The 25,062-nt window shown below is 36.4% G+C and overlaps 1 protein-coding gene across 25 annotated transcripts in view; it reads right to left on the bottom strand.

Annotated features, from left to right (window-relative positions):
- Positions 1-25,062, bottom strand: part of PTPN13 (protein tyrosine phosphatase non-receptor type 13) — a 243,490-nt gene that overhangs the window by 95,270 nt on the left and 123,158 nt on the right. For all 25 annotated transcript variants that reach the window (XM_024246017.3, XM_024246021.3, XM_054553498.2 and 22 more), the window contains 7 exons: positions 18,778-18,873; positions 18,286-18,379; positions 12,852-13,074; positions 2,841-2,915; positions 2,549-2,723; positions 861-1,014; positions 442-580 (listed from right to left, as the gene is read on the bottom strand). In XM_024246017.3, the coding sequence (XP_024101785.2) occupies positions 442-580; positions 861-1,014; positions 2,549-2,723; positions 2,841-2,915; positions 12,852-13,074; positions 18,286-18,379; positions 18,778-18,873 (956 nt within the window). The remainder of the gene's footprint in view (positions 1-441; positions 581-860; positions 1,015-2,548; positions 2,724-2,840; positions 2,916-12,851; positions 13,075-18,285; positions 18,380-18,777; positions 18,874-25,062) is intronic.

Here is a 25,062-nt window from a genome sequence, read left to right as displayed (position 1 = left end):
CACAGCTTCTAGCCCCTTGCTTCCTCTTAGATCACTTTTATTTAGAAACATCAGGCTTTAAGTATACTGTGAGTTCTCCATACAGTAAGCTCTGCCAGGCTGCCAGCCCATCATGTGGAAGGCAGGAGATCCTTTTAATTTGTATTTGACTAATAACTCCTGTGTCTAGTCTCTATAGCTTAGAACTTGGGAGAAGGAGTAAGTGGTAGATATTCCTAAACTCCAAAACAGGATAACTTTAAACAGGAAAAAAAAAAATCCCACACTTCATGATTTTATATAATTGATATACATGGAGTGCTTGGTCATTTTGAGGAACCAAAGAAGCCTCAAAAATCTTCAGATCTAAACATCAAACACCTGAATCAGGTTTAGTCATTAACTATGTTAAAGGTAACAACACCAAACAAAAATGGTTCTGGAAAAAAACACAAATCCTACCTCTGGTTGATAATCTCCATACTCAGCCTGGAGAGCCAAGGATGCCAGCAATAAGGAAGTCTCATCATCACAGTGCATCCTTTCCTCCAAAATATCTTTTCGAAGCTGAAGGTAATACTGATGACATGTCAGAGTATGTCTAAAAAAACAAATACACACAGACATCTTGGCCTTTGATTTTGAATACTGGGGTGGTTTTTATTATAGGCATGTAAGGTTAGTTTCCATGAGTTTATTATTAAGCTTATTATTAAGCTTTTAAGGCATAAGGATTAAATAAACTGTGTTGAAGGAAATATTACTTTTATGATAAAGCAGACATTATCACTGATTGGAATCAAGTAATTCAGTATCAGTAAGCTAAAGGGTCAAAAGACCAGTGTCCATAAAGAGCAAAAGAGAAACTCTTGTGTACTCACTGTATTAGACTAACATCATCCATAAAAAATTTAATTCTGAAAAACAAAGTAAAATTAACAGTGGCTTTGGTCTTTTTCTTTGGTTCTTCTTTCCATCCCTCTGGGGCCACTTTGGTTAATTTTAAGTCAGGATCAACAAAGAAATATTCATTATCTAAAACAGAATGAGAAAAATATTCAGATAAAATAAAAAAATACTTTAGTGTTTTCTTCCGATTTCTTCACTTTTTGGTCAGACTTGCATAAAAAAGTATCATATGAGAATATAAACACAAGACTGTTAAAAATGTGGCAGGGAGCTCTGAGACACTCCATTTAGATGGGAGGCAATATGGCCCACTCTTTTAAGAATGGTGGCTCTAAAGACATACAGTCCTAGATTCAACACCTGGTCACAACATTTACTATCCATATGACACCGAATATATTATTTTACCTCTCTAGACATCAGTTTTCTTGTCTTTAAGATCAGGATAGTGGTAATTCTTGCTTTACAGCATTGTTATAAGGATCAAATGACATAATGAATAAAAACACTTGTTAAAGCACACAGTACATGGTAAACATTTAATAAATATTAGCTAGTATACTTATTATTGAGCTACCAGCTGAAACCTAGAAGGAATGACATTTATCATTTTATTTTTTAATGTCATTAGTTAACTATTATTTACTCTCTACAAATAAAAGAATTATTCAATACAATTTGATTTCACCAGAATCTATAAGAAATTAGGTGTAGTATAAACAGATATTTGGATGAACTGAATCAGCTTCATGTAGACAATATTGACTGATTAGTCTAAAAGTGAAACTAGTAAAGTGATAGAACATCAGTAGGTACTAATTGACTATTTATTGTATGAGTCTACAGCATAAATTATTCATTTTGAAGGCACAATAATTCAATAAGCTATACTGAGGGAAATATTTCTTTTAGGATACAGAAGATATTAAGAGCTTATAGAGTTTTAGGATCCTTTAACCTGACAATTGTCATTTATGGTACTTTGTTGTCTAAGCTTTCCAAGTTAAATTTTGAGGTAAACAGGAATCTGAAATATTAAAGAGTAATTTATAAATATAATGATTTATTTAAAAAGGAGATGAATTCCAAAAAGTTTCTTACTGCTATGGCAACTCTAACTGATAAATAGGAGAGGTTTCTACTGAAGCTGTGTCTTAGACCACTGTGGTTGTGAACATCATGGGTTTAAGTGGATACAATATTTAAAAGATATGTGAAATAACTAATTTTTAGCCATCAATGGACATTTTAAAAAGTCACTGTGATTTTAGGATAGTAGACTAAATAAATTGATGTGGAAATTCAGAAATAAGGTCTTGCTATACATTCAGACTCATATTACGATATGAGTATTCTAGAGTACACATGTAGACCATTAACATATAAAATGGTCCCTAAAATATAATTAAAATATATTTTTATATAACCATAGCAAAAAATAAAAAAATCTTCCCAGTCAGATACAGAAGGTGCCTAACAAACATAACTATTAAAACAACAAAAGTAGCTGGGAGAAGAAAGGGAGTTCCTAACTCACTTCTACTGACTAGTTCATTTAGTTACTAATTGTCAAAATGAGGTCAGGCATGGTAACAAACATAGGAAGTCTGCTTGTTGTTAAATTTCTATACTGTACTCTGAATATAAAATGTCTTGGTACCTTTGAGGGTAGCTAAAGCAAACAAATGATGCTCTACTAAGCCAATATGTGCCACAACCATATCAAACACATCTTTACATATAGTTTTGGTATCACAGGTCAGTTCCAGTCTCTGCCCGTTCAGAAGCATTATGTTTACTTTCCTTCGGTTATCCTCATTCTTCCCTTTCTTAGTCTACAATTGAAAAAATAAATGGCATTTATTAAAATAAGCATTACAAGAATTTTAACTGGTTTTTAACACTACTGAAATTATTTTCTAAGAGTGACACAAATTGGTTTTATTACTTACAAGAATAGACCGTGGCAAATCCAAAGATATAAATGGTTCAATTGTCATTTTCACAAACTCAGGGCCAAAGAAATTCTGCAAATCACATAAGCAGAATCAATATTTTTTACTATTTATTCTAGTTTTTTCCTTGAAAGGAAAAATAATGTAACAATAATAAATTACATATGAAACTACAAAATCACCACATTAGAACTAGGTGATCTAAAACAAACGTTGAAGCTTTCATGAAGAGGTATACTGGAATTTACCAATAACAGAAATGGAGTATGCCTTACATTAAGTTGAAACAAGTTTTTCCCCATCTTTGTTTTCTACTATTGATGTCAAACATAATGCCTCACTTTTATACTGTTTTACAGGGTTTTCACTATTTGGCATCCAGATAGACTCAGACTCAAAAAAAAGGTCTTGAAGGAGTAATACAGAGTTATGAAGCTCATATAAGTATTTGGTTTAATATTGCTAATGCATGAAGTGATTGAACAGAATCTCATTGTCTTAGAAAGTGACATTCAGCCTAAAACAGATTGTAGGGTATGTGTGCTGGCTCACAACTAATCCAAATGCCTTGGGAGGCTGAGGCAGGAGGATCGCTTGAGGCCAGGAGTTTGAGACCAACCTGGGCAACATAGTTAGACCCTGTTTCTACAAAAAATAAAAAATTAGCTGGGCACTGTGGTGCATGCCTGTAGTTCAGCTACTTAGGAGGCTGAGGCCAGAGGATAACTTGTGCCCATGAGTTCCAGGCTGCTGTGAGCCATAATCACACCACTACGCTCCAGCCTCACCAACAAAGTAAGACCCCGCCTCTAAAAAAAAAAATTAAAAGCAAACAGACAAAAACAAAAAAACTTGTCATAGTTAAAAGACATCTACTTTGTGCCTATATACATATCCACCTGTAATCAGTATCTTGGAACCCTGTGACACTGTACTTTTTGTTTTAAATAGTGGCAACTAGGGATAGTATCAGTCACATAGTCTCTGACCCCTGCCAATGTCCCCAGCAAGAAAATATCTCAGGAAATAAAGGACCCATGAGATGGGGAAAGTGGAGTGCCAACTCTGTATTTACTGCTTCTCAATCTATGATTTCCCTTTTCTCCTCTTGTATATTCTGGGGTTTTGGCCAAGAGGGAGAACTAGTTTAGGAGACAACTTAAAACAAGTTAGACTCTGAGTGGGAGAAGGGTTGAGAAAAGACTGAAAGATTATATCTTAATGGGCAAAAGGTAGAATGAAACCAGAGCTAATCTTGAGGCCAGAGGCAAGTGGTTTGTGTGTATGTGTAGGTGTGTGCTTGAACTAATGGATGTTACCGAGTTTTATTTTTGTTGGTTTTTGCTTTGCATTTGGTTGTACAGCTCACTGATTGCTTGGTGTAGGAATTCTATTCAATTTAATTGAGTGTGTAACATGTGACAGATACCATTTATGTAAAAGTAAAAGTTTAACATAAGGGGTTTATTAATATTCAATGAACCAATAGGACACATTTTAAACAAGAATAGAAATAGAGTAGAAAGAATGAAAGTGGAAGATAGCCGAATAGGAAGAGCTCCAGTCTGCAGCTCCCAGTGTGATCAACACAGAAGACGGGTGAATTCTGCATTTCCAACTGAGGTACCTGGTTCATCTCACAGGGACTGGTTGGACAGTGGGTGCAGCACTCGGAGGATGAGCTGAAGCCGGGCAGGGCAACACATCACCTGGGAAGCCCAAGGGATAGAGGGATTTCCCTTTCCTAGCCAAGGGAAGCTGAGACAAACTGTACCTGGAAAAATGGAACACTCCCACCCAAATATTGCACTTTTCTCACAGTCTTAGCAACTGGCAGACCAGGAGATTTTCTCCCGTTCCTGGCTCGGCAGGTCCCACACCCACGGAGCCTTGCTCACTGCTAGCACAGCAATCTGAGATCAACATGCAAGGCTGCAGCCTGCTCGGGGGAGGGATGTCCACCATTGCTGAGGCTTGAGTAGGTAAACAAAACGGCTGGGAAGCTTGAACTGGGTGGAGCCCACCACAGCTCAGCAAGGCCTGCTTCCTCTATAGACTCCACCTCTGTGGGCAGGGCATAGCTGAACAAAAGGCAGCAGAAACTTCTGCAGACTTAAATGTCCCTGTCTGACAGCTCTGAAGAGAGCAGTGGTTCTCCCAGCATGGCGTTTGAGCTCTGAGAATGGGTCCCTGACCCCCACAGCCTAACTGGGAGACACCTCCCAGTAGGGGCTGACAGACACCTCATACGGTTGGGTGCCCCTCTGGGATAAAACTTCCAGAGGAAGGATCAGGCAGCAATATTTGCTCTTCTGCAGCATCCACTGGTGATACCCAGGCAAACAGTGTCTGGAGTGGACCTCCAGCAAACTCCAACAGACCTGCAGCTGAGGGATCTGACTATTAGAAGAAAAACTAACAAACAGAAAGGAATACCATCAACATCAACAAAAAGGACATCTACACCAAACTCCATCTGTAGGTCACCAACATCAAAGACCAAAGGTAAATAAAACCACAGAGCAGAAAAGCTGAAAATTCTAAAAACGAGAGTGCTTCTTCTCCTCCAAAGGATTGCAGCTCCTCACCAGCAACGGAACAAAGCTGGACGGAGAATGACTTTGACGAGTTGACAGAAATAGGCTTCAGAAGGTCGGTAATAACAAACTTCTCTGAGCTAAAGAAGCATGTTCAAACCCAACACAAGGAAGCTAAAAACCTTGCAAAAAGGTTAGAGGAATGGCTAACTAGAATAAACAGTGTAGAGAAGATCTTAAATGACTTGATGGAGCAGAAAACCATGGCACAAGAACTTCGTGACACATGCACAAGCTTCAATAGCTGATTTGATCAAGTGGAAGAAAGGGTATCACTGATTGAAGATCAAATTAATGAAATAAAGCGAGAAGACAAGATTAGAGAAAAAACAGTAAAAAGAAACAAACAAAGCCTCCAAGAAATATGGAATATGTGAAAAGACCAAATCTACGTCTGATTGGTGTACCTCACAGTGACGGGGAAAATGGAATCAAGTTGGAAAACACTCTGCAGGATATTATCCAGGAGAACTTCTCCAACCTAGAAAGGCAGGTGAACATTCAAATTCAGGAAATAAAGAGAACACCACAAAGATACTCCTTGAGAAGAACAATCCCAAGACACATAACTGTCAGATTCACCAAGGTTGAAATGAAGGAAAAAATGTTAAGGGCAGCCAGAGAAAAAGGTCAGGTTACCCACAAAGGGAAGCCCATCAGACTAACAGCGATCTCTCGGCAGAAACCCTGCAAGCCAGAAGAGAGTGGGGGCCAATATTCAACATTCTTAAAGAAAAGAATTTTCAACCCAGAATTTCATATCCAGCCAAACTAAGCTTCATAAGTGAAGGGGAAATAAAATCCTTTACAGACAAGCAAATGCTGACAGATTTTGTCACCATCAGGCCTGCCTTACAAGAATTCCTGAAGGAAGCACTAAACATGGATAGGAACAACCAGTACCAGCCACTGAAAAACATGCCAAATTGTAAAGACCATCGATGCTAGGAAGAAACTGCCTCAATTAATAGGCAAAATAACCAGATAACATCATAACGACAGGATCAAATTCACACATAACAATATTAACCTTAAATGTAAATGGGCTAAATGCCCCCAATTAAAAGACACAAACTGGTAAACTGGATAAAGAGTCAAGACTCATCGGTGTGCTGTATTCAGGAGACCCATCCCACATGCAGAGAAACACATAGGCTCAAAATAAAGGGATAGAGGAAGATCTACCAAGCAAATGGAAAAAAAAAAAAAAAAAAAAAAAAAAGCAGGGTTGCAATCCTAGTCTCTGATGAAACAAACTGTAAACTAACAAAGATCAAAAGAGACAAAGAAGGCCATTACATAATGGTAAAGGGATCAATTCAACAAGAAGAGCTAACTATCCTAAATATATATGCACCCAATACAGGAGCACCCAGATTCATAAAGGAAGTCCTTAGAGACCTACAAAGAGACTTAGACTCCCACACAATAATAATGGGAGACTTTAACACTCCACTGTCAGTATTAGATAAGGAGACAGAAGGTTAAGAAGGATATCCAGGACTTAAACTCAGCTCTGCAACAAGTAGACCTAATAGACATATACAGAACTCACCACTCAAAATCAACAGAATATACATTCTTCTCAGCACCACATCACACTTATTCTAAAATTGACCACATAATTGGAAGTAAAACACTACTCAGCAAATGTAAAAGAACAGAAATCACAACAAACTGTCTCTCAGACGACAGTGCAATCAAATTAGAGCTCGGGATTAAGAAACTTACTCAAAACTGCACAACTGCATGGAAACTGAACAACCTGCTCCTGAATGACTACTGGGTATATAATGAAATGAAGGCAGAAATAAAGATGTTCTTTGAAACCAACAAGAACAAAGACACAATACCAGAATCTCTGGGACACATTCAAAGCAGTGTGTAGAGGGAAATTTATAGCACTAAATGCCCACAAGAGAAAGCAGGAAAGATATAAAATCAACACCCTAACATCATAATTAAAAGAACTAGAGAAGCAAGAGCAAACAAATTCAAAAGCTAGCAGAAGGCAAGAAATAACTAAGATCAGAGCAGAACTGAAGGAGATAGAGACAGAAAAAAACCTTCAAAAAATCAATTAATTTAGGAGCTGGTTTTTTGAAAAGATCAACAAAATTGATGGACTGTTAGCAAGACTAATAAAGAAGAAAAGAGAGAAGAATCAAATAGACACAATAAAAAATGATAAAGGGGATATCACCACCGATCCCACAGAAATACAAACTACCATCAGAGAATACTATAAACACCTCTATGCAAATAAACTAGAAAATCTAGAAGAAATGGATGAATTTCTGGACATATACACCCTCCCAAGACTAAACCAGGAAGAAGTTAAATCTCTGAATAGACCAATAATAGGCTCTGAAATTGAGGCAATAATTAATAGCCTACCAACCAAAAAAAAAATCCAGGACCAGAGAGATTCACAGCCGAATTCTACCAGAGGTACAAAGAGGAGCTGGTACCATTCCTTCTGAAACTATTCCAATGAATAGAAAAAGAGGGAATCCTCCCTAACTCATTTTATGAGGCCAGCATTGTCCCGATACCAAAGTGTGGCAGAGACACAATAAAAACAGAGAATTTTAGACCAATATCCCTGACGAACATCGATGTGAAAATCCTCAATAAAATACTAGCAAACCAAATCCAGCAGCACATCAAAAAGCTTATCCACTGCGATCAAGTTGGCTTCATGCCTGGGATGCAAGGCTGGTTCAACATATGCAAATCAATAAATGTAATCCAACACATAAACAGAAACAACTACAAAAACCACATGATTATCTCAATAGATACAGAAAAGGCCTTGAACACAATTAAACAGCCCTTCATGCTAAAAACTCTCAATAAACTAGGTATTGGTGGAACCTACCTCAAAATAATAAATGCTATTTATGACAAACCCACAGCCAATATGATACTAAATGGGCAAAAACTGGAAGCATTCCCTTTGAAAACCGGCACAAGAGAAGGATGCCCTCTCTCACCACTCCTATTCAACATAGTGTTGGAAGTTCTGGTCAGGGCAATCTGGCAAGAGAAAGAAATAAAGGTATTCAATTAGGAAAAGAGGAAGTCAAATTGTCCCTGTTTGCAGATGACAGAATTGTATATTTAGAAAACCCCATCGTCTCAGCCCCAAATCTCCTTAAGCTGATAAGCAACTTCAGCAAAGTGTCAGGATACAAAATCAATGTGTAAAAATCACAAACATTTCTCTACACCAATAACAGACAAACAGCCAAATCATGAGTGAATTCCCATTCACAATTACTACAAAGAAAATAAAATACCTAGGAATTCAACTTACAAGGGATATGAAGGACCTTGTAAGTGGTTTGAGCAGAACTACAAACCACTGCTCAATGAAATAAAAGAAGACACAAACAAATGGAAGAAAATTCCGTGCTCACGGATAGGAAGAATCAATATCGTGAAAATGGCCATACTGCCCAAAGTAATTTATAGATTCAATACCATCCCCATCAGACTACCAATGACTTTCTTCACAGAATTGGAAAAAACTACTTTAAAGTTCATATGGAACCAAAAAAGAGCCCACATAGCCAAGACAATCCTAAGCAAAAAGAGCAAAGCTGGAGGCATCATGCTACCTGACTTCAAACTATACTACAAGTCTACAGTAACCAAAACAGCATGGTACTGGTACCAAAACAGATATATAGACCAATGGAACAGAATAGAGGCCTCAGAAATAACACCACACATCTACAACCAACTGATCTTTGACAAACCTGAGAAAAACAAGAAATGTGGAAAGGACTTCCTATTTAATACATGGTGCTGGGAAAACTGGCTAGCCATATGTAGAAAACTGAAACTGGATCCCTTCCTTACACCTTATACAAAAATTAATTCACGATGGATTAAAGACTTAAATGTTAGACCTAAAGCCATAAAAATCCTAGAAGAAAACCTAGGCAATACCATTCAGGACATACAGATGGGTAAGGACTTCATGACTAAAACACCAAAAGCAATGGCAACAAAAGCCAAAATAGACTAACAGGATCTAATTAAACTAAAGAGTGTCTGCATGGCAAAAGAAACTACCATCAGAGTGAACAGGCAACCTACAGAATGGGAGAAAATTTTTGCAATCTACCCATCTGACAAAAGGCTAATATCCAGAATCTACAAAGAACTTCAACAAATTTACAAGAAAGAAACAAACAACCCCATCAAAAAACAGGCAAAGGATATGAACAGACACTTCCCAAAAGAAGACATTTATGCAGCCAACAGACACATGAAAAAATGCTCATTATCACCGGTCATCAGAGAAATGCAAATCAAAACCACAATGAGATACCATCTCATGCCAGTTAGAAAAGCAATCATTAAAAAGTCAGGAAACAACAGATGCTGCAGAGGATGTGGAGAAATAGGAATGCTTTTACACTGTTGGTAGGAGCATAAAGTAGTTCAACCTTTGTGGAAGACAGTGTGGCGATTACTCAATAATCTAGAACTAGAAACACCATTTGACCCAGTGATCCTATTACTGGGTATATACCCAAAGGATTATAAATCATGCTACTATAAAGACACAGGCACACGTATGTTTATTGTGGCACTATTCACAATAGCAAAGACTTGGAACCAACCCAAATGTCCAACTGGATAAAGAAAATGTGGCACATATACACCATGGACTACTATGCAGCTATAAAAAAGGATGAGTTAATGTCCTTTGCACACACATGGATGAAGCTGGAAACCATTATTCTCAGGGAACTATCAGAAGGACAGAAAACCAAACACCACATGTTCTCACTCATAGGTGGGAACTGAACAATGAGAACACATGGACACAGGGTGGGAAACATCACACACCAAGTCCTGTTGGGGGGTGGGGGCTGGGGGAGGGACAGCATTAGGAGAAACACCTAATGTAAATGATGAGTTGATGGGTGCAGCAAACCAACATGGCACATGTATACCTATGTAACAAACCTGCATTTGTGCACATGTACCCTAGAACTTAAAGTATAATAATAAAAAAAAAAGAATGAAAGTGGTCTGCCATGGGAAACACAGAATATAATAAAGATCAACTATGGCAACAGGGTATGAAGAAGTTAAGATGTGTCTACACCAAAAGAAAAAAAAATCCTAAAAATTTTTGTTGTGGGAAAGAATATTAATTCAAACTGTACCTCCAAACCCCATTACCCTTTTCAGCCTCAAAAATATAACCTCCAGTTCTTTTCAGAAAAAATACTAGGTAGTCTTTTAATGACCAGTAGTTCAAATTATCTAATCACTGACACAGAATATCTCTGATGAAGAAATGTTTGGTTTGAAATAGCTAGAAATTGACTGCCTAAAAAAGGAAACAGGTTTTTAGCGAGATGACATATCACAGTGGCATGCTATAAAGGTACGATCTATAATTTATGAATTGTGAATGAACCAAAGTCTAGCTTAGCTCTATAAAACTATGGTTTAGGAAAAAGGGGTGTATATGTATGTGCAGTTTGTGCTGCTCACTGAATTATTATATTGGAAACCCACACTATATTGTATGACGCCCTGCCTATTACTTAGTTTTGATGTAGATATTGGTAATAATGAATTGATGAAGCCTTATTGAGTTTCTTCCTTTTACCTGAAATATGTTCAGTTATATTTTATTGGAATCTAAAAACTTTAAAAATTGGATAGTGTTTTATAAACTACAATCCAATTCCACATTTTAAAAATTAGCACAATAAGGAATAAAGAGGTTTTAAAATTTACATAAAGTCATATAACAGCATCACAAGGAATAGAATACATGTCTTCCAATTTGTAGTTCAATGCAATTTTCACCACCCAATAGTTTTTTCTCCTTAGAATACTGTGAAGGAAATTTGAATTCTATTAACTTCAGATCATACAAATGTGCTTTTAAGATAATTCTCTGAAGCAAAGAACAAAAAATGAAAACAGTATAGGGTAATATAATTTCTTACTGCAGAACTAAAAAGAAAAAAATCATTCTAGATTTTACCAGGTTTACTATTATTTATTTTGCTTTTGAAGAATTATTTTAAACTAACATTACAAATGAAATATTGCTTCACCTTTCAAGTTGGTGACAGTAAAAAAGAATGGTAATATCCAGAATAGGTAAGAATATGAAGAAACAGGCATGATCATAGGAAGCAAAAACTGGCACAAACTTTTGGAAGGGTAATTTGACAATAGGTATCAAATGTCTTAAACGGTGTCTGCCTTTGACTTGGCTATTTTACTTGGAGAAAGTTATCTGCAACGAGTAAGCTGCAGGGATGTTCATTAAAGCAGCGGTCCCTGATCTTTTTGGCACCAGGGACAGGTTTTGTGGAAAAAAATTTTTCCACAGACAGGTAGAAGGGGATGGTTTTGGGATGAAACTGTTCCACCTCAGATCATCAGGCTTTAGATTCTCATAAGGAACATGCAACGCAGTTCACAACATGGTTCATGCTCCTATGAGAATCTAGTGCTGCTGCTGATCTGACAGGAGGTGGAGCTCAGATGGCAATGCTAGCTCCTTGCTCACCTCCTGCTGTGACCAGGCCACGGACCAATGCTGGCCTGTGGAGCCCTGCTTTAGAGCATTACTTTCAACAGCTAATTAGAAACATTTAAAGTGTCCAATAATTGGAACTGACTAAAGAAATTACAGTACACAGTAAAGTCACATAATAAAGTATAACACTAATATAGAAGTTGTAAAATGTTTAAGATATTTTACATGAGAAAAGAACTGTTCATTCTGATTTTATATTTATAAAAATCTATTGTCATAGGTTGAAAGAAAAATACATCAACTAGAAGAACAGACACATAAAAATATCCATCCACACGATACAAGATACAGACTTGGTCCTTCCTGTCTTTGGATACTGTAAATGTGAGGATATGATGTTTGGAGCTAATGGAGTCCTCTTTTAACCAGAAAGTGAATTATTACTAAAATTCTGAGAATCACAGAGCAGCAAGATGAAATGCACTTGATAACATACTTGAACTTTGGAACAAACCTTGAACTTTCCATGTCTGATCTTCTCAATATATGGAATAATACATTTCTTGATATGAAAAAATAATCCCCCACAATAATGAAGAGAGCCAGTTAACTTTAAGGATTATGAATATACTTTTAAAGTATATAGTTAGGACACTCTAAATTCATCTACGTTATTTTTTAGATAAAATAATGAAAATAGCTAAACGTTTATTTTAAAATCAACCAAAATGATATTTAATCCCAGTGGAAATGAATATGGGATTTCAGTTTCATCTACAGGTAACTTTAGATGGATACCTGTAGCAATTTTTAAAAGTACTTTGCCCAAGAGTTCCCTGTGAGAGCAGGTTTAGATGTGTAGTAACCTGAGAATCAACTTACCCTCAGTTTTCTTTGCGTCATGGCCGTTTCTAGGGCAATTTCTCTTAATGGATCCCTGGTGATGTCAAGCATGGACGCTTTGATTGTGTCTCCTGGATACAGGCTCAACCGAGACTGTCTAAGGGCCATTTTGGCTTGTAGCTGCATCAGTTCTTCTTCTTGCCGTTTTAGCATGATCTCTTGATTAATTAAGTTGCCTTCAAAGGGTGTTTCATATTGTCTGCTATATAGAAAAGAGGAGACAGGTGAGGACTAGGAGGAAAACAATTGTTTTAAGGCTAATCAAGCAAACTTCATTTTAAGTAAGGTTGCAACAGTTTAAACAAATTTTATTTTCCCATCTCAGAAGAATCTTTGCATTACACAGTATGGTATGAAGAAATACATAGGCTGGGCATGGTGGCTCATGCCTGCAATCCCAGAACTTTGGGAGGTGAAGGCGGTTGGATCGCTTGAGTCCAGGAGTTCGAGACTAGCCTGGGCAACATGGTGAAACCCTGTCTCTACAAAAAAATACAAGAAATTAGCTGGCCATGGTGGCACACACCTGTAGTCCTGGCTACTCAGGAGGCTGAGGCGTAGAATTGATTGAGCCTGGGGGTAAGGGGGTTGAGGCTGTAGTGAGCTGGGATCATACTACTGCACTCCACCCTGGGTGACAGAAGAGAAGAGAGGAGAGGAAAGGAGAAAAGAGGGGAAGGGGGAAGGGGGAGGGAGAGGGGGAAGAGGAGGGGGAGGGGGAGAGAGAGTGGGAAGGGGAGGGGAAGGCGGAGGGAGAGGGAAGGGGAGGGGAGGCAGAGGGGGAGGGAGAGGGAGAGGGAGAGGGAGGGGGGGAAGGGAAAGAAATACATATTTTATCTTTGTCCCCAGTTCCTGACAAAGAGCTCCTAAAACCCTTGAAGTCTCTTGGGTGTTAGGAGCCTCTTGTTCTAGTAATGAAACTCTGATCATACTACCTATATAAAACAAAATTTGGACATTACTCCCTGCTCTCCCTATCCCCTTAAGTAGCTTTATTTTTCTTCAAGGCACCATCATTATATGGCAGTATATTATTTACTTGCTTTTTCATGGTTTATTGGCTATCTCTTATTTCCGTCAAGGGACTTTCTGTGTTGTTCACAACTCTATCTCCAGTATCTGAAAGCACCTAGTACATGTCAGGTGCTCAACGATTACCTGTAAAGTCAATAACTGAATGTAATTTTATGGCCCTCTCTCACTTAAGGGGAGGGTCAAAGATAATAATAAGACCTTGAATCCGCACATTTAAACTCAAACCTGTTATTTTCATAAAATATTACAGTCTTTTAGCTAAAATTATTTTACATGAGAGCTACTAAAAGGTAGCAAAAATAATTATCATTGTTATCTCTCCAAATATGATATCTAACCAAAACTTCTATAAAAACTGAAAAGTTTGAGACAAAAATCAAAAACAAAAACAACTCTGTTTGGAGTCAGAAACAAAGGTTACCTCAACAAGCAGAGAGGCACAGAAGCAGTGGGAATGTACTATGTATAAACTTACTTCAAAAGCTAATACATAAAAAGACTTAGAATTCTCTTTGGAAACCACTTTGAATGCCCTTTTTGGTCACTGAAAGACACTTTTGATAGCTCAGTATAAAAAAATTACTCATTCTGCTGCATCTGACTCATAATTTCCTGTTAATCTCCCCCCACCCCACTATGATACAAATCAATAGCACTCTCTTGATCTGTTTTGCCATTTTATTCTAGCTAAAGGGAATGGAAACTTTTGTCAAGAAGCATGCAACATGTACAAATATAGCACTATTTATAGATTTTACAAATGTGTGACCTAAAGAAGAAAACAAGACTCCTGATTATGTACCAGCATGTTAAGGATGTTATCAGAGCGTGTTCTGCAAGTGAATAGGAATTTGGACAGCATTTTAAGCTAATGTGTATTTAAGTGGGCAGAAAAAAGATGGAACTAGTTAAAAGAAATAGAGTTTAGCAACTTAACATTAGACAATACATACATACAGCTAACAATCTACTTCCTGAAATATTTTTCTTTCACGTAAACCTATATCTAACTCAGATGCTATGAACACCACATGGGCTTTTTCTCCCCATGAAGTATGAAAAAAAAGACAGTTTACCCCTTAAACATAGATTTGACAAATATGGTGGCCTTAATGTTTCCTTAAATAAAATCTGGAAACAATCAAAATTAGGATTCCCTCATAACCTTGACACTTTGAGGTTCCTTATCAAGAAAATTAACATAAGGCTCCCAAAATGATTTAATTTTGCTTGAATGAATATGTTTTAAAATTTAAAAATCCAAACCAAATTGGCTGTAAATCAATTAACACATATCCCAATGCTTCTTCAGGTGTTATCTCTATTTCAGTTGTTTGTATTAAAAGCAAGAGTTTTCAATTGGCTAAAGTGGGCATAATAGTAACTGTTCATAGGTTCCAAATTAGATGCACAGAGAAAAGTCACTTCTAAAACACATTCTCCCTCAATTCAACACTGAGCTTAGTGCAATTCAATATTGGCTTCCTGTTGTTGTTCATCCCCACATGCTTTTGCTTCATTAGAAAAACAGAGTAAACAGACAACCTACAAAATGGGAGAAAATATTTGCAAACTATGCATCTGACAAAGGTCTAATACCCAGCATCTATAGGGAACTTAAATTTACAAAAGAAAAACAAACAACTCCATTAAAAAGTGGGCAAAGTACATGAAAGACACCCTCAAAAGAAGATATACATGCAGCCTACAAGCATTGAAAAAAGCTTCATATCACTGATCATTACAGAAATGCAAATCAGAACCACAATGAGATACCATCTCACACCAGTCAGAATGGCTATTATTAAAAAGTAAAAAAATAACAGATGCTGGCGAGGTTGCAGAGAAAAGAAAACACTTACACACTGTTGGGAGAGCAAATTAGTTCAATCATCGTGGAAAACGATATGGAGATTCCTCAAAGAGCTAAAAGCAGAACTACCATTAGACCCAGCAATCCCATTACTGGGTATATACCCATAGGAATATAAATCATTCTACCATAAAGACACATATACACGAATGTTCACTGCAGCACTATTTACAATAGCAAAGACATTGAATCAATCTAAATGTTCATGAATGACAGATTGTATAAAGAAAATGTGGTACATATACACAATGGAATACTATACAGCCATAAAAAAGAATGAGATCATGTCTTTTGTGGGTACATGGATAGAGCTGGAGGCTATTATCCTTAGCAAACTAATGCAGGAACAGAAAACCAAATACCACATGTTCTCACTTGTAAGTGGGAGCTAAATGATAAGAAATTCTGAACACAAAGAAGGAAACAACTGATATTGGGGTCTACTTGAGTGGGGAGAGTGGGAGGAGGGAGAGGAACAAAAAAGATAACTGTTGGGTACTGGGCTTAATACCTGCTTGACAAAATAGTATGTATACAAACCCCTGTCACACGTGTTTATATAGCAAACCTTCACATGTACCCCCAAACCGAAAATAAATGTTAAAAAATAAAAATAAAAAGAAAACTGTGTAACGTAAAGCATAGATCTTTGTCTCCTACCTCTTTGTTCAAAAGTATCAAAATGGGGTCATCAAAAGGACACAGTAATATAAAATGCTATTATGCAAATATAGATTGCTTTAGGTAAATGAATACTTACTGGAGTTTTCCTCAAAGAAAAAAATTATAGACTATTTTAAAAAGTACAAGAAACAAAAGAAACAACTTTAATTAAAAGTGGACCTTTAGGCCAGGCGCAGTGGCTCCCACTTGTAATCCCAGCACTTTGGGAGGCGGAGGTGGGTGGATAACTTGACGTCAGGAGTTCAAGACCAGCCTGGCCAAAATGGTGAAACCCCACCTCTACTAAACATACAAAAGTTAGCCAGGCATGGTGGCAGGTGCCTGCAATCCCAGCTACTCGGGAGGCTGAGGCAGGAGAACTGCTTGAACCTGGAGGCAGAGGTTGCAGTGAGCTGAAATAGCGCCACTGCATTAAAGTCTGGGCAGCAAAGCGACACTCTGTCTCAAAAAAAAAAAAAAAAAAAAAAAAAAGTGGACCATTAACTAAAGAATAATTTTAGTGTAAAGTATTTAATTACGTAGACTCTAAACTGTGAATAGTCTGTTTTAATCACATGGCTAGGGTTACCTGATCTATTAATAGTTTACAGGTGTGAAACAGTGTCTGGCAGAATTAATTAGCTAAGGGGCAAGTTTCTATTTATTTCTAAATGATTCTTTTCTATTTGGTGGCACCTGAATTAAACAAACTGAAATACAGAATTAGAAAGGATTCCCACATTTTAGAAGTAAATTCTAAAGCAACCTCTGGTTCTCTAATATATTACAAATTTGAAATTAATGCTTAGCATTAACTACATCTTTTGTTCATGTAAGGGACCTGGGCATACACGACAAAGACACACATCACTATTGACTTGACACCTCTCAGTTTAAACAACATAAATCAACACACAGCTATAATACCACCATCCTAAGCCAAGCACAAACATAATACTAACACCTTATAAGAAATTCACTAAGTATGTCAGTATAAAAATGAACTCTAAATAGCCTAGCCTAAATCAGGCTTTAAAAAAAAATACCACATAACCTCTTTTAAGCCAGGAAAGATACAGTGAATAATTAACTTTTTACATAATAGGTTACTTAGTAGTAACCTACTCACTATTCATTCAACAAATAAATACTCACTGAAAGCTTGCTGGCTGAGACTATTCCAACCTTTCAAGAAAGGTATCTTACAAATCAAGGTTTACTATCTTCTCACAGATTTTTAATCCCATGCCTTCACCTTCCTGTTATTTTATATTCATATTGATAATTTTAAAAGTCAAGCACAACTATAAATAATTAGAGCCAATCATGATTTTAAAAGATTCCAATACTTTGTCTTTCATATAATTGATGAATTTCTGAGAACTTTTATAAAAACAAAGAGAGCTAGGGGAAAGGAAGAGAAAAGGAAAATGCAAAAAATAAAGGAAAAAGGATAGTAAAAAAACAAATTCTACTTGATTCACACCTGTAATCCCAGCACTTTGGGAGGCTGAGGCAGGTGGATCACTTGAGGTTAGGAGTTCGAGACCAGCCTGGCCAATATGGTGAAACCCCGTCTCTACTAAAAATTCAAAAATTAGCTAGGCGCATTGGCGCGTACCTGTAATCCCAGCTACTCGGGAGACTGAGGCAGGAGAATTGCGTGAACCTGGGAGAAGGAGGTTGCAGTGAGCCGAGATTGTGCCACTGCACTCCAGCTTAGGTGACAGAGCGAGACTCCGTCTCAAAAAACAAACAAACAAACAAAAACTCCATTTAATTCAAATAAAAAACAAACACTGGTCACTGGAAATGTATCATCACTACTTTTTCATGACATACCTTGGTCTCTGTGACTGGCCTTGACTTAAGGTTTCATCTACCCCTGGGAGACCACTGCTGGATTCAAACCTCTTTGAGGCTTCACTTCTTCTCACTAATTATGAATGAAAAAGAAATAATGGCACAGGTGATAGAAACATGAGAGTAATTTCATTTAAAACTCAAACACTTAGCAGACATAGAGTTGTACAAATCTAATCCACAGAACAAAATTAATGACATAATGTTATTAAACTCTTTTGAGGTAAATCATGTTACTTTTAAAGACAATGAATTGTTATCTCTGTAATGAAAAGGACTACATCGTTATTTGAAGAAACTGCTATTTAGTTTCTATACTACTACTAATGAGTAACCAGCAGCTTTTTTTAATTTTGCAATTTTATATAGTATTATTCTTTCTGGCAATTTATATTAATATTTCAACACTATTGAAAATAATAATAATCGTGGTTTCTTAAAAACAGTTTGCTTGTTTCAGATGCCTCCTACCTTGTCTGAAATCTGATTCAGAGGAAATAATAGATGGACTTTCACTGGAGGTACTAAAGACATCACCATGGTAAGTTTTGTATCTTCGAACTGGTTCTAAAAGGATTAAAACAAAAAGATTAGAAAGCAAACTCATTAGCTATTCCACATAAATCAAAATATTAATTTTAATCCTGTGGGACTAAAACATTTTATACATTGCTTTAAATTTACCAATCGCTGGAGTGTATTCAAATAATGGGTTCCAATAATGGGTTTAGTATACTGGTTATGAGCGTGGACTCTGGAGCCAGACTGCCTCAGTTTGAATCAGTTCCACCACTTTCTAGTGTGTGACCTTAGGAAAGTAATTTAATCTCCCCATGACTCTTCTTTTAATTCAGCCAAAAACGGGGTATAATAATAGTGCACATCACATAAGGTTGTGAGAATTAAATGAATTAACATACATGAAGCTTTTAGAGCACACACTATGTAAGCATCATTATCACAGTTTTTCAATGTTTACTATGTGTAATTCTCTGTTAGATTCTATAAGGAATAGACAATCTAAAGACACAACAATCTCAAAGAATTTGAAATGTGGAAGACAAGACAAGTACCCCAATATTGACACAGAATGCTTAGTTCCACCAGAATAAGGTAAGCATTTGGAAGGGGGTACTGCGTAGGTTTGTGCAGAGTGTGCACTGCATAAGAGGGCCGAGCCCAGGGGCAAGTGTGGACTAAAATCTAAATCCTACCTTCTAAGTATTTCTGAAGCATCTCCTCTTCTTCAGCCGCATTGTTTCTATCACTGAGCACTATTCATGTCACTCCTGAACTACTACCTGTCTCCTAAAGCCCCTTTCTGCAGTTTTGCTCCTTTACATAATTCACATTATAGAAAGTTAACTTCCCAGAAATGAAAATACGAGCTATTATATTTCTTAAAATCCTTGAAACTAGAGTCTTCAACATACAGTTAAAAAAAACTTCTTAGCTTGGTATTCAAAGCCTTTTATAAGCTGGTCCTCCACTAGATTTATTTTATTTTTTAGAGACAGGGTCTCACTCTGTTGCCTAGGCTGGAGTGCAGTGGTGCAGTCATAGCTTATTGCGGTGCTGGACTCCTGGGCTCAAGCTATCTTTTCGTCTCAGCCTCCCAAGTAGCTGGGATTAGAAGCATGTGCCACCACGCCTGGCTCCCAACTACATTTATAGCAGTGTCTCTTTATATTTTGAAGTCACAGATTCATTTGTGAGACTTGGGCAAAAAGTATATATATGTACACACACATACAATATATAAAAGACACACATACATATATATAATCAAAGTTCTGAGGAGTGGGAACACATACTCACACATATATTTTTTCCATCTCCTATATATACATATATATACACACACACGTATATATACACACACATACACACAAACACAACAATTTAAATATAAATTTAAAAACTCAATTCAGGTAAAAGCCTTATCTCCATCCACTTCCATAAGCGAATTCTGTACCTGTGTTACTAAATTTGCAGATAATCAAAAGCATATTAACTTTTAGCTTCCTTTCTGAAGGATACTTTCTGTTAGAAACACCGCTCTTCTCCTTCTTCTTTACCTCAATATCTTTTTTTCCTTAACCTTTAAAGGAAGCCTCTTTCTACCTAAAAGCTTCTATGACCACATAAAGGCTGAGTTAGACATTGCTCTTCTTACTTTCACATTGCCTCATGCTTAATTGCAACTCTTAGGCTACTTTGTAGTTCTCTACTTGTTTGTTTCCTCAACTAAATTATAAGTTCTCTGAGAAAAAGAATGTTGTCTTTTTTAGATGTACTTCTAGTATCTAGTCTAGCAAGTACCTGGTACATAGCAAGCACAAAATAAATATTTTCTGAGTGAATAAATGTATATAAGTGGTATATAAAGGTCACTGGTGACCTTTAAGACAACTATTTTCATTGCATGAACAGGTCAGAGGCCAAATCAGAGAGGGTTAAAGAAGGACTAGATGGTAAGAATTTGAGAAAATGAGTATCCAGTATTTTTTCAAGAATTTTCAGGATTTGGGAAAGAAAAAAAGGTTAAAAAAATAGGTTCCCCCACCCCCCGCCCGCCACAGAGGAATGTCTGTGCTTGATTTCAGGTGGTGGATAATAAGCCCGTTGAGTGGGAGAGACTGAAGTTGCAAATGGTAGTGGGAAAAACTGATTAAAAAAATGTTTTGAAGGAAACAGGAGATGGAAAAAAGAACACACGTGGGATGAGTAGACTGGCAAGGAGGAAAAATCGTTCCTTCTTAAAAGAGGTAACTAACAGACAAGGGAAAAGGTGAAAATACAGAGGCAATCCCAAGATATTCATATCATAACGTTGCCTGGAAATAAAAAGTCAGTCATCTCTTGGGAGCCTGTTTGGCTGAGGCTTGAGAAGATTAAAGAAATTCTGCCATGAACAATGTTGATAAAAGTCAGCAAAAAGTACATGAAAGCTTTCATGTAGCCATGAAGATGTAGGGTAGGCTAGAATGCCTAAATTTTAGTGGAACCAATCAGAATTTTCTTGTCTTTTTTTTTTTTTGACACTGAAGAAAGGAGACCCTGGGAAGTATCTAAAACTGGGGAGTGACACGAAGTGCACGGCAGTAGAGAATCAAGGTGGGTGAGGAATTCTTTTTTGCTAGTCTGCAAACCTGAGGACAGTCTTCATTCACGTGATGAATTATTCCTTATGTTAGAAGGTGTTTAATAGAGATTCTTAACAGAAAAAGAATAATAAGTGAAATAGTTAAATGGTACCATAGAAACCAGGTTTGTGGAACCAGAATAGGGATGATGAACTGGAAATTGAGAGTTCATGCCCCAAGAAAGGATAAGAGTCATGTTGAGACAAAGCTTTAAATAAATGCGAGAAGAAGTATAGATGACTGGCCACAGACTCCATGGACGGAAAGTTCTGCACTGTTTCTAGGATAATGTTTACTTGGAGAACTAGGAATAATATTGCATATTTGACTTTGTCTGGCTTTGTGTATGGTGAACAGAAATATCAATAATACTACCATTGAGTTTTAGAATTGAAAAATCAAGGTATTTACCAGTACTTTTTTTTTCCTAAATGATTGCATCCTACCACAGGAAAGTCTTACGGTAAAATAAACAATTTAAAATAATCCTCTGGCTCATTATGAATGTAATTTGAATGGACTGTAGAGATGGAAAACAATAATTTTATTTAATACTAATTTAAATTGAATGAATATAGTACATTATATGCAAGTTATAGTTTTACTTAAGAGGAACTGCTATTTTCAAGGAACACCAAAGTACATTTGTTTTATTGTTACAGAATCCTCATGCTAAATTTTTAAGGGACTTTTCCAAAAAAACTTAACCAAACTGCAAACCCGGAATTGCAACATACAGGACAATAAGACCAATAAGGCCATGGATAAGAACCAAATCTAAACGGGCAGTATGGTTTTAATATCTTACAGAGAAAAGTAGAAGTCACAATAAACCTGTTCAATAAAATGAGTAAAGAACTTTTAGTCACTTGGATGTTATGCCTTGTTACAATTTCACACCCCATATTAAGTAATAAATGAATTGTTTCACAACTATTTTTGCAAAGTGGCTGTAAGATCATAAATAAATTTTAATCTGAATTTCCATTCTTTGGTGGTACTTTATAATTGTTCTTATATTGTTTCACATATCCATATTTCCTCACTACTCCCCTATGTTTTATTTTCTTTTTTCTTCAGTTCATTCTGACACTACTAATAAACTTTTTTCAATCTCTGGGTTCCTTCTGTAAAACAAAGAAATGCAACTTTGACTAACCACTCTTAAAAACATAATAAATCATTTTCTCTTCATGAACTATTGGTCTGTAAATGTTTTCAGTAATACACCTTCTGGGAGGAGGTTATTACCTTATGATACTTTACTGCTTTATAGTAATAGAACACTGGTACTCCAAAACAAAAATGGGATAACTTGCTTTGACTACTAGGAGTAGAAAGACTTTTTCTTTTTCTTCAAATACTGGGGTAGGGGTGGGTGTATCTATGTTAACTGAAGTAGTAAGAATCTTTTTTGTGAGCTTCTTGTGTTCTGAAGTGTGTCTTGAAAAATTTATGAATAATAAATTTAACGTTTTCAGGTGTTGTTATAAAATTATACATTCTTTACCAGGAGAATCTTGCAGTGGTATATATGGAGAGGCACATTTTCCATGTTTACAAGTCATCTGAGCAGAAACATTTCTTGGTTCTCTGAGATGACCTGCACATAAAGGTATCTAGTAGGCACTAACCAGATAGAAGTGGTTTTCTTCCTGTTCTGGTCTGTTGAAGACAGGTAATATCTAATTGTCAATGAGGTGTGCTAACATTATTAACTATTTTTCTTTTTAGAGGATTCAGACACACAAACATGTTTTCTATTTTTGAGTGTATAATTCCAACACTTTAGATTTGATACAGATCCCAGGAATGTGGTATTAATCGGGTGATTTTCAAAAAATTGTTTATTATGGAAACTTCCAAACAGACACAAAAATAAAGAGTATAATGAATCTTCATGTACCCATTTCCCAGTACCAACAAAACCTGGCTGGTATTTTAACTAGAATGTATCAGACTATTTTTTTTTTAAACCAAAAAGATGCTTCTACATACTTACAGAATATTACAAAGTTTTCTGAATGCCAAAATTCTTGAATCGTGTGCAATGGACCTATTAGGATAACCAATACACATTTTATAAAATGCGTATGTAGCCACCTTCATTGCAATGTTATAACTGTAATGGTAAAATTTTAAGCTTTCACCATTACAGGTGTCAGACTGAATTTATTTACCTTTTGTGGGGCTGAAAATTAGTCTCAATATCTAATTTGCTGGTTTGCAAATTTCTTTTCTCAGCTAGTAAATATCAAGTGAAGCCTACAATGTAAAAATTAGTGTACTAGGGTCCATTTAGAATCATAATTATTCCTTATTTTACTAGACAATTTCCTTCTTTTTGACTTCCTATGAGTACTTTAGTTTTCAGTTACAGAAAATGAAGTTTCAGCAAAAAATCACAGTGTTAGAAATATTAATGAGAAGAAAAGAGCGAATGGGAGAGTAAAATCAGCCTAGTACATCACCAAATGTGATGTCACCAAAATAGAAGTACCAAATAGGGTGTGTGTAAATAAATGTACATAAACACATAAAACTTATATCAATATATTCTCTCCAAAACTATTTTGTAGAATAGTCATGAAAGAATGAAAATAATAAGGACTAATGAAGAATGGCTTAAAGAATTAAGATTTGGGCTTACGTCTGTAATCCTAGCACTTTGGGAGGCTGAGGCAGGTGGATTGATCGAGCCCAGGAGTTTGAGACCAGCCTACTTACCTACCTACCTATTTATAGGCCACTTTATATTTCCTTGCCTTTATTCACACAGCAATCTGCCTTAAGACTCAAAGCAACATGGTGAAACCCCATCTCTCCAAAAAAAAAAAAAAAAAAAAAGCAATAATTAACCAGGCGTGGTGGCACATGCTTGATGCTTGTAGTCCTAGATACTTGAGAGTCTGAGGCGAGAGAATTGCTTGAGCCCAGGAGGCAGAGGTTGCAGTGAACTAAGACGATGCCACTGCACCTCGCCTAGGAGACAGGCGAGACCCTGTCTCAAAAAAAAAACAAAAAACAAAGAATTAAGATTTGGACAGAAGTCTAGTTACACAGATTCTATAATCATTTGAAGATCTCCTTTCATCTCTAGTACTATTTTACCATAATTAAGAGTATACTATTTTTTGTCAGAATGAGGTACAAAAACTTACCAAATATTTTATTAACTTTTATCTGTAATCTTATCCTCTGAACAAAATTCACAGTGACTCTATTAGATTGATGCCATTTATACAGCAACAATGAAAAGCAGTTTTTCAATAGGCAAGTGTGTTTTGCCATAAGTTCTTGACAACTAAAAGTCTAAATTTCTACCACCACTTAACACAATTAGTACTTTTACCATATAAAGTTGTGGCATGTGACCATGTACACTATACTTTAAATGTTTAGGAGATCAGACTTGGATTATGAAGATTTGCATAATATTCTGGCCTTATATAAAGCTATTTCAAATGAAACATTAAAGTCTACAATTTTCACATTAAAATGAATCTAAGCCAACACAAATTGTAATCTAGAAACACCATTTACAAGTGACACATATTCAAGCTCAGACAAGTAATATGCAGAAAGTGAGACTCTGCCAATTGCAATAAGA

The sequence above is a fragment of the Pongo abelii genome, chromosome 3 (assembly GCF_028885655.2).
Source record: "Pongo abelii isolate AG06213 chromosome 3, NHGRI_mPonAbe1-v2.0_pri, whole genome shotgun sequence".
NCBI lineage: Eukaryota > Metazoa > Chordata > Mammalia > Primates > Hominidae > Pongo > Pongo abelii.
The sequence above is the reverse complement of the archived record's forward strand: the minus strand, read 5'-3'. Positions and strand labels throughout refer to the sequence as shown.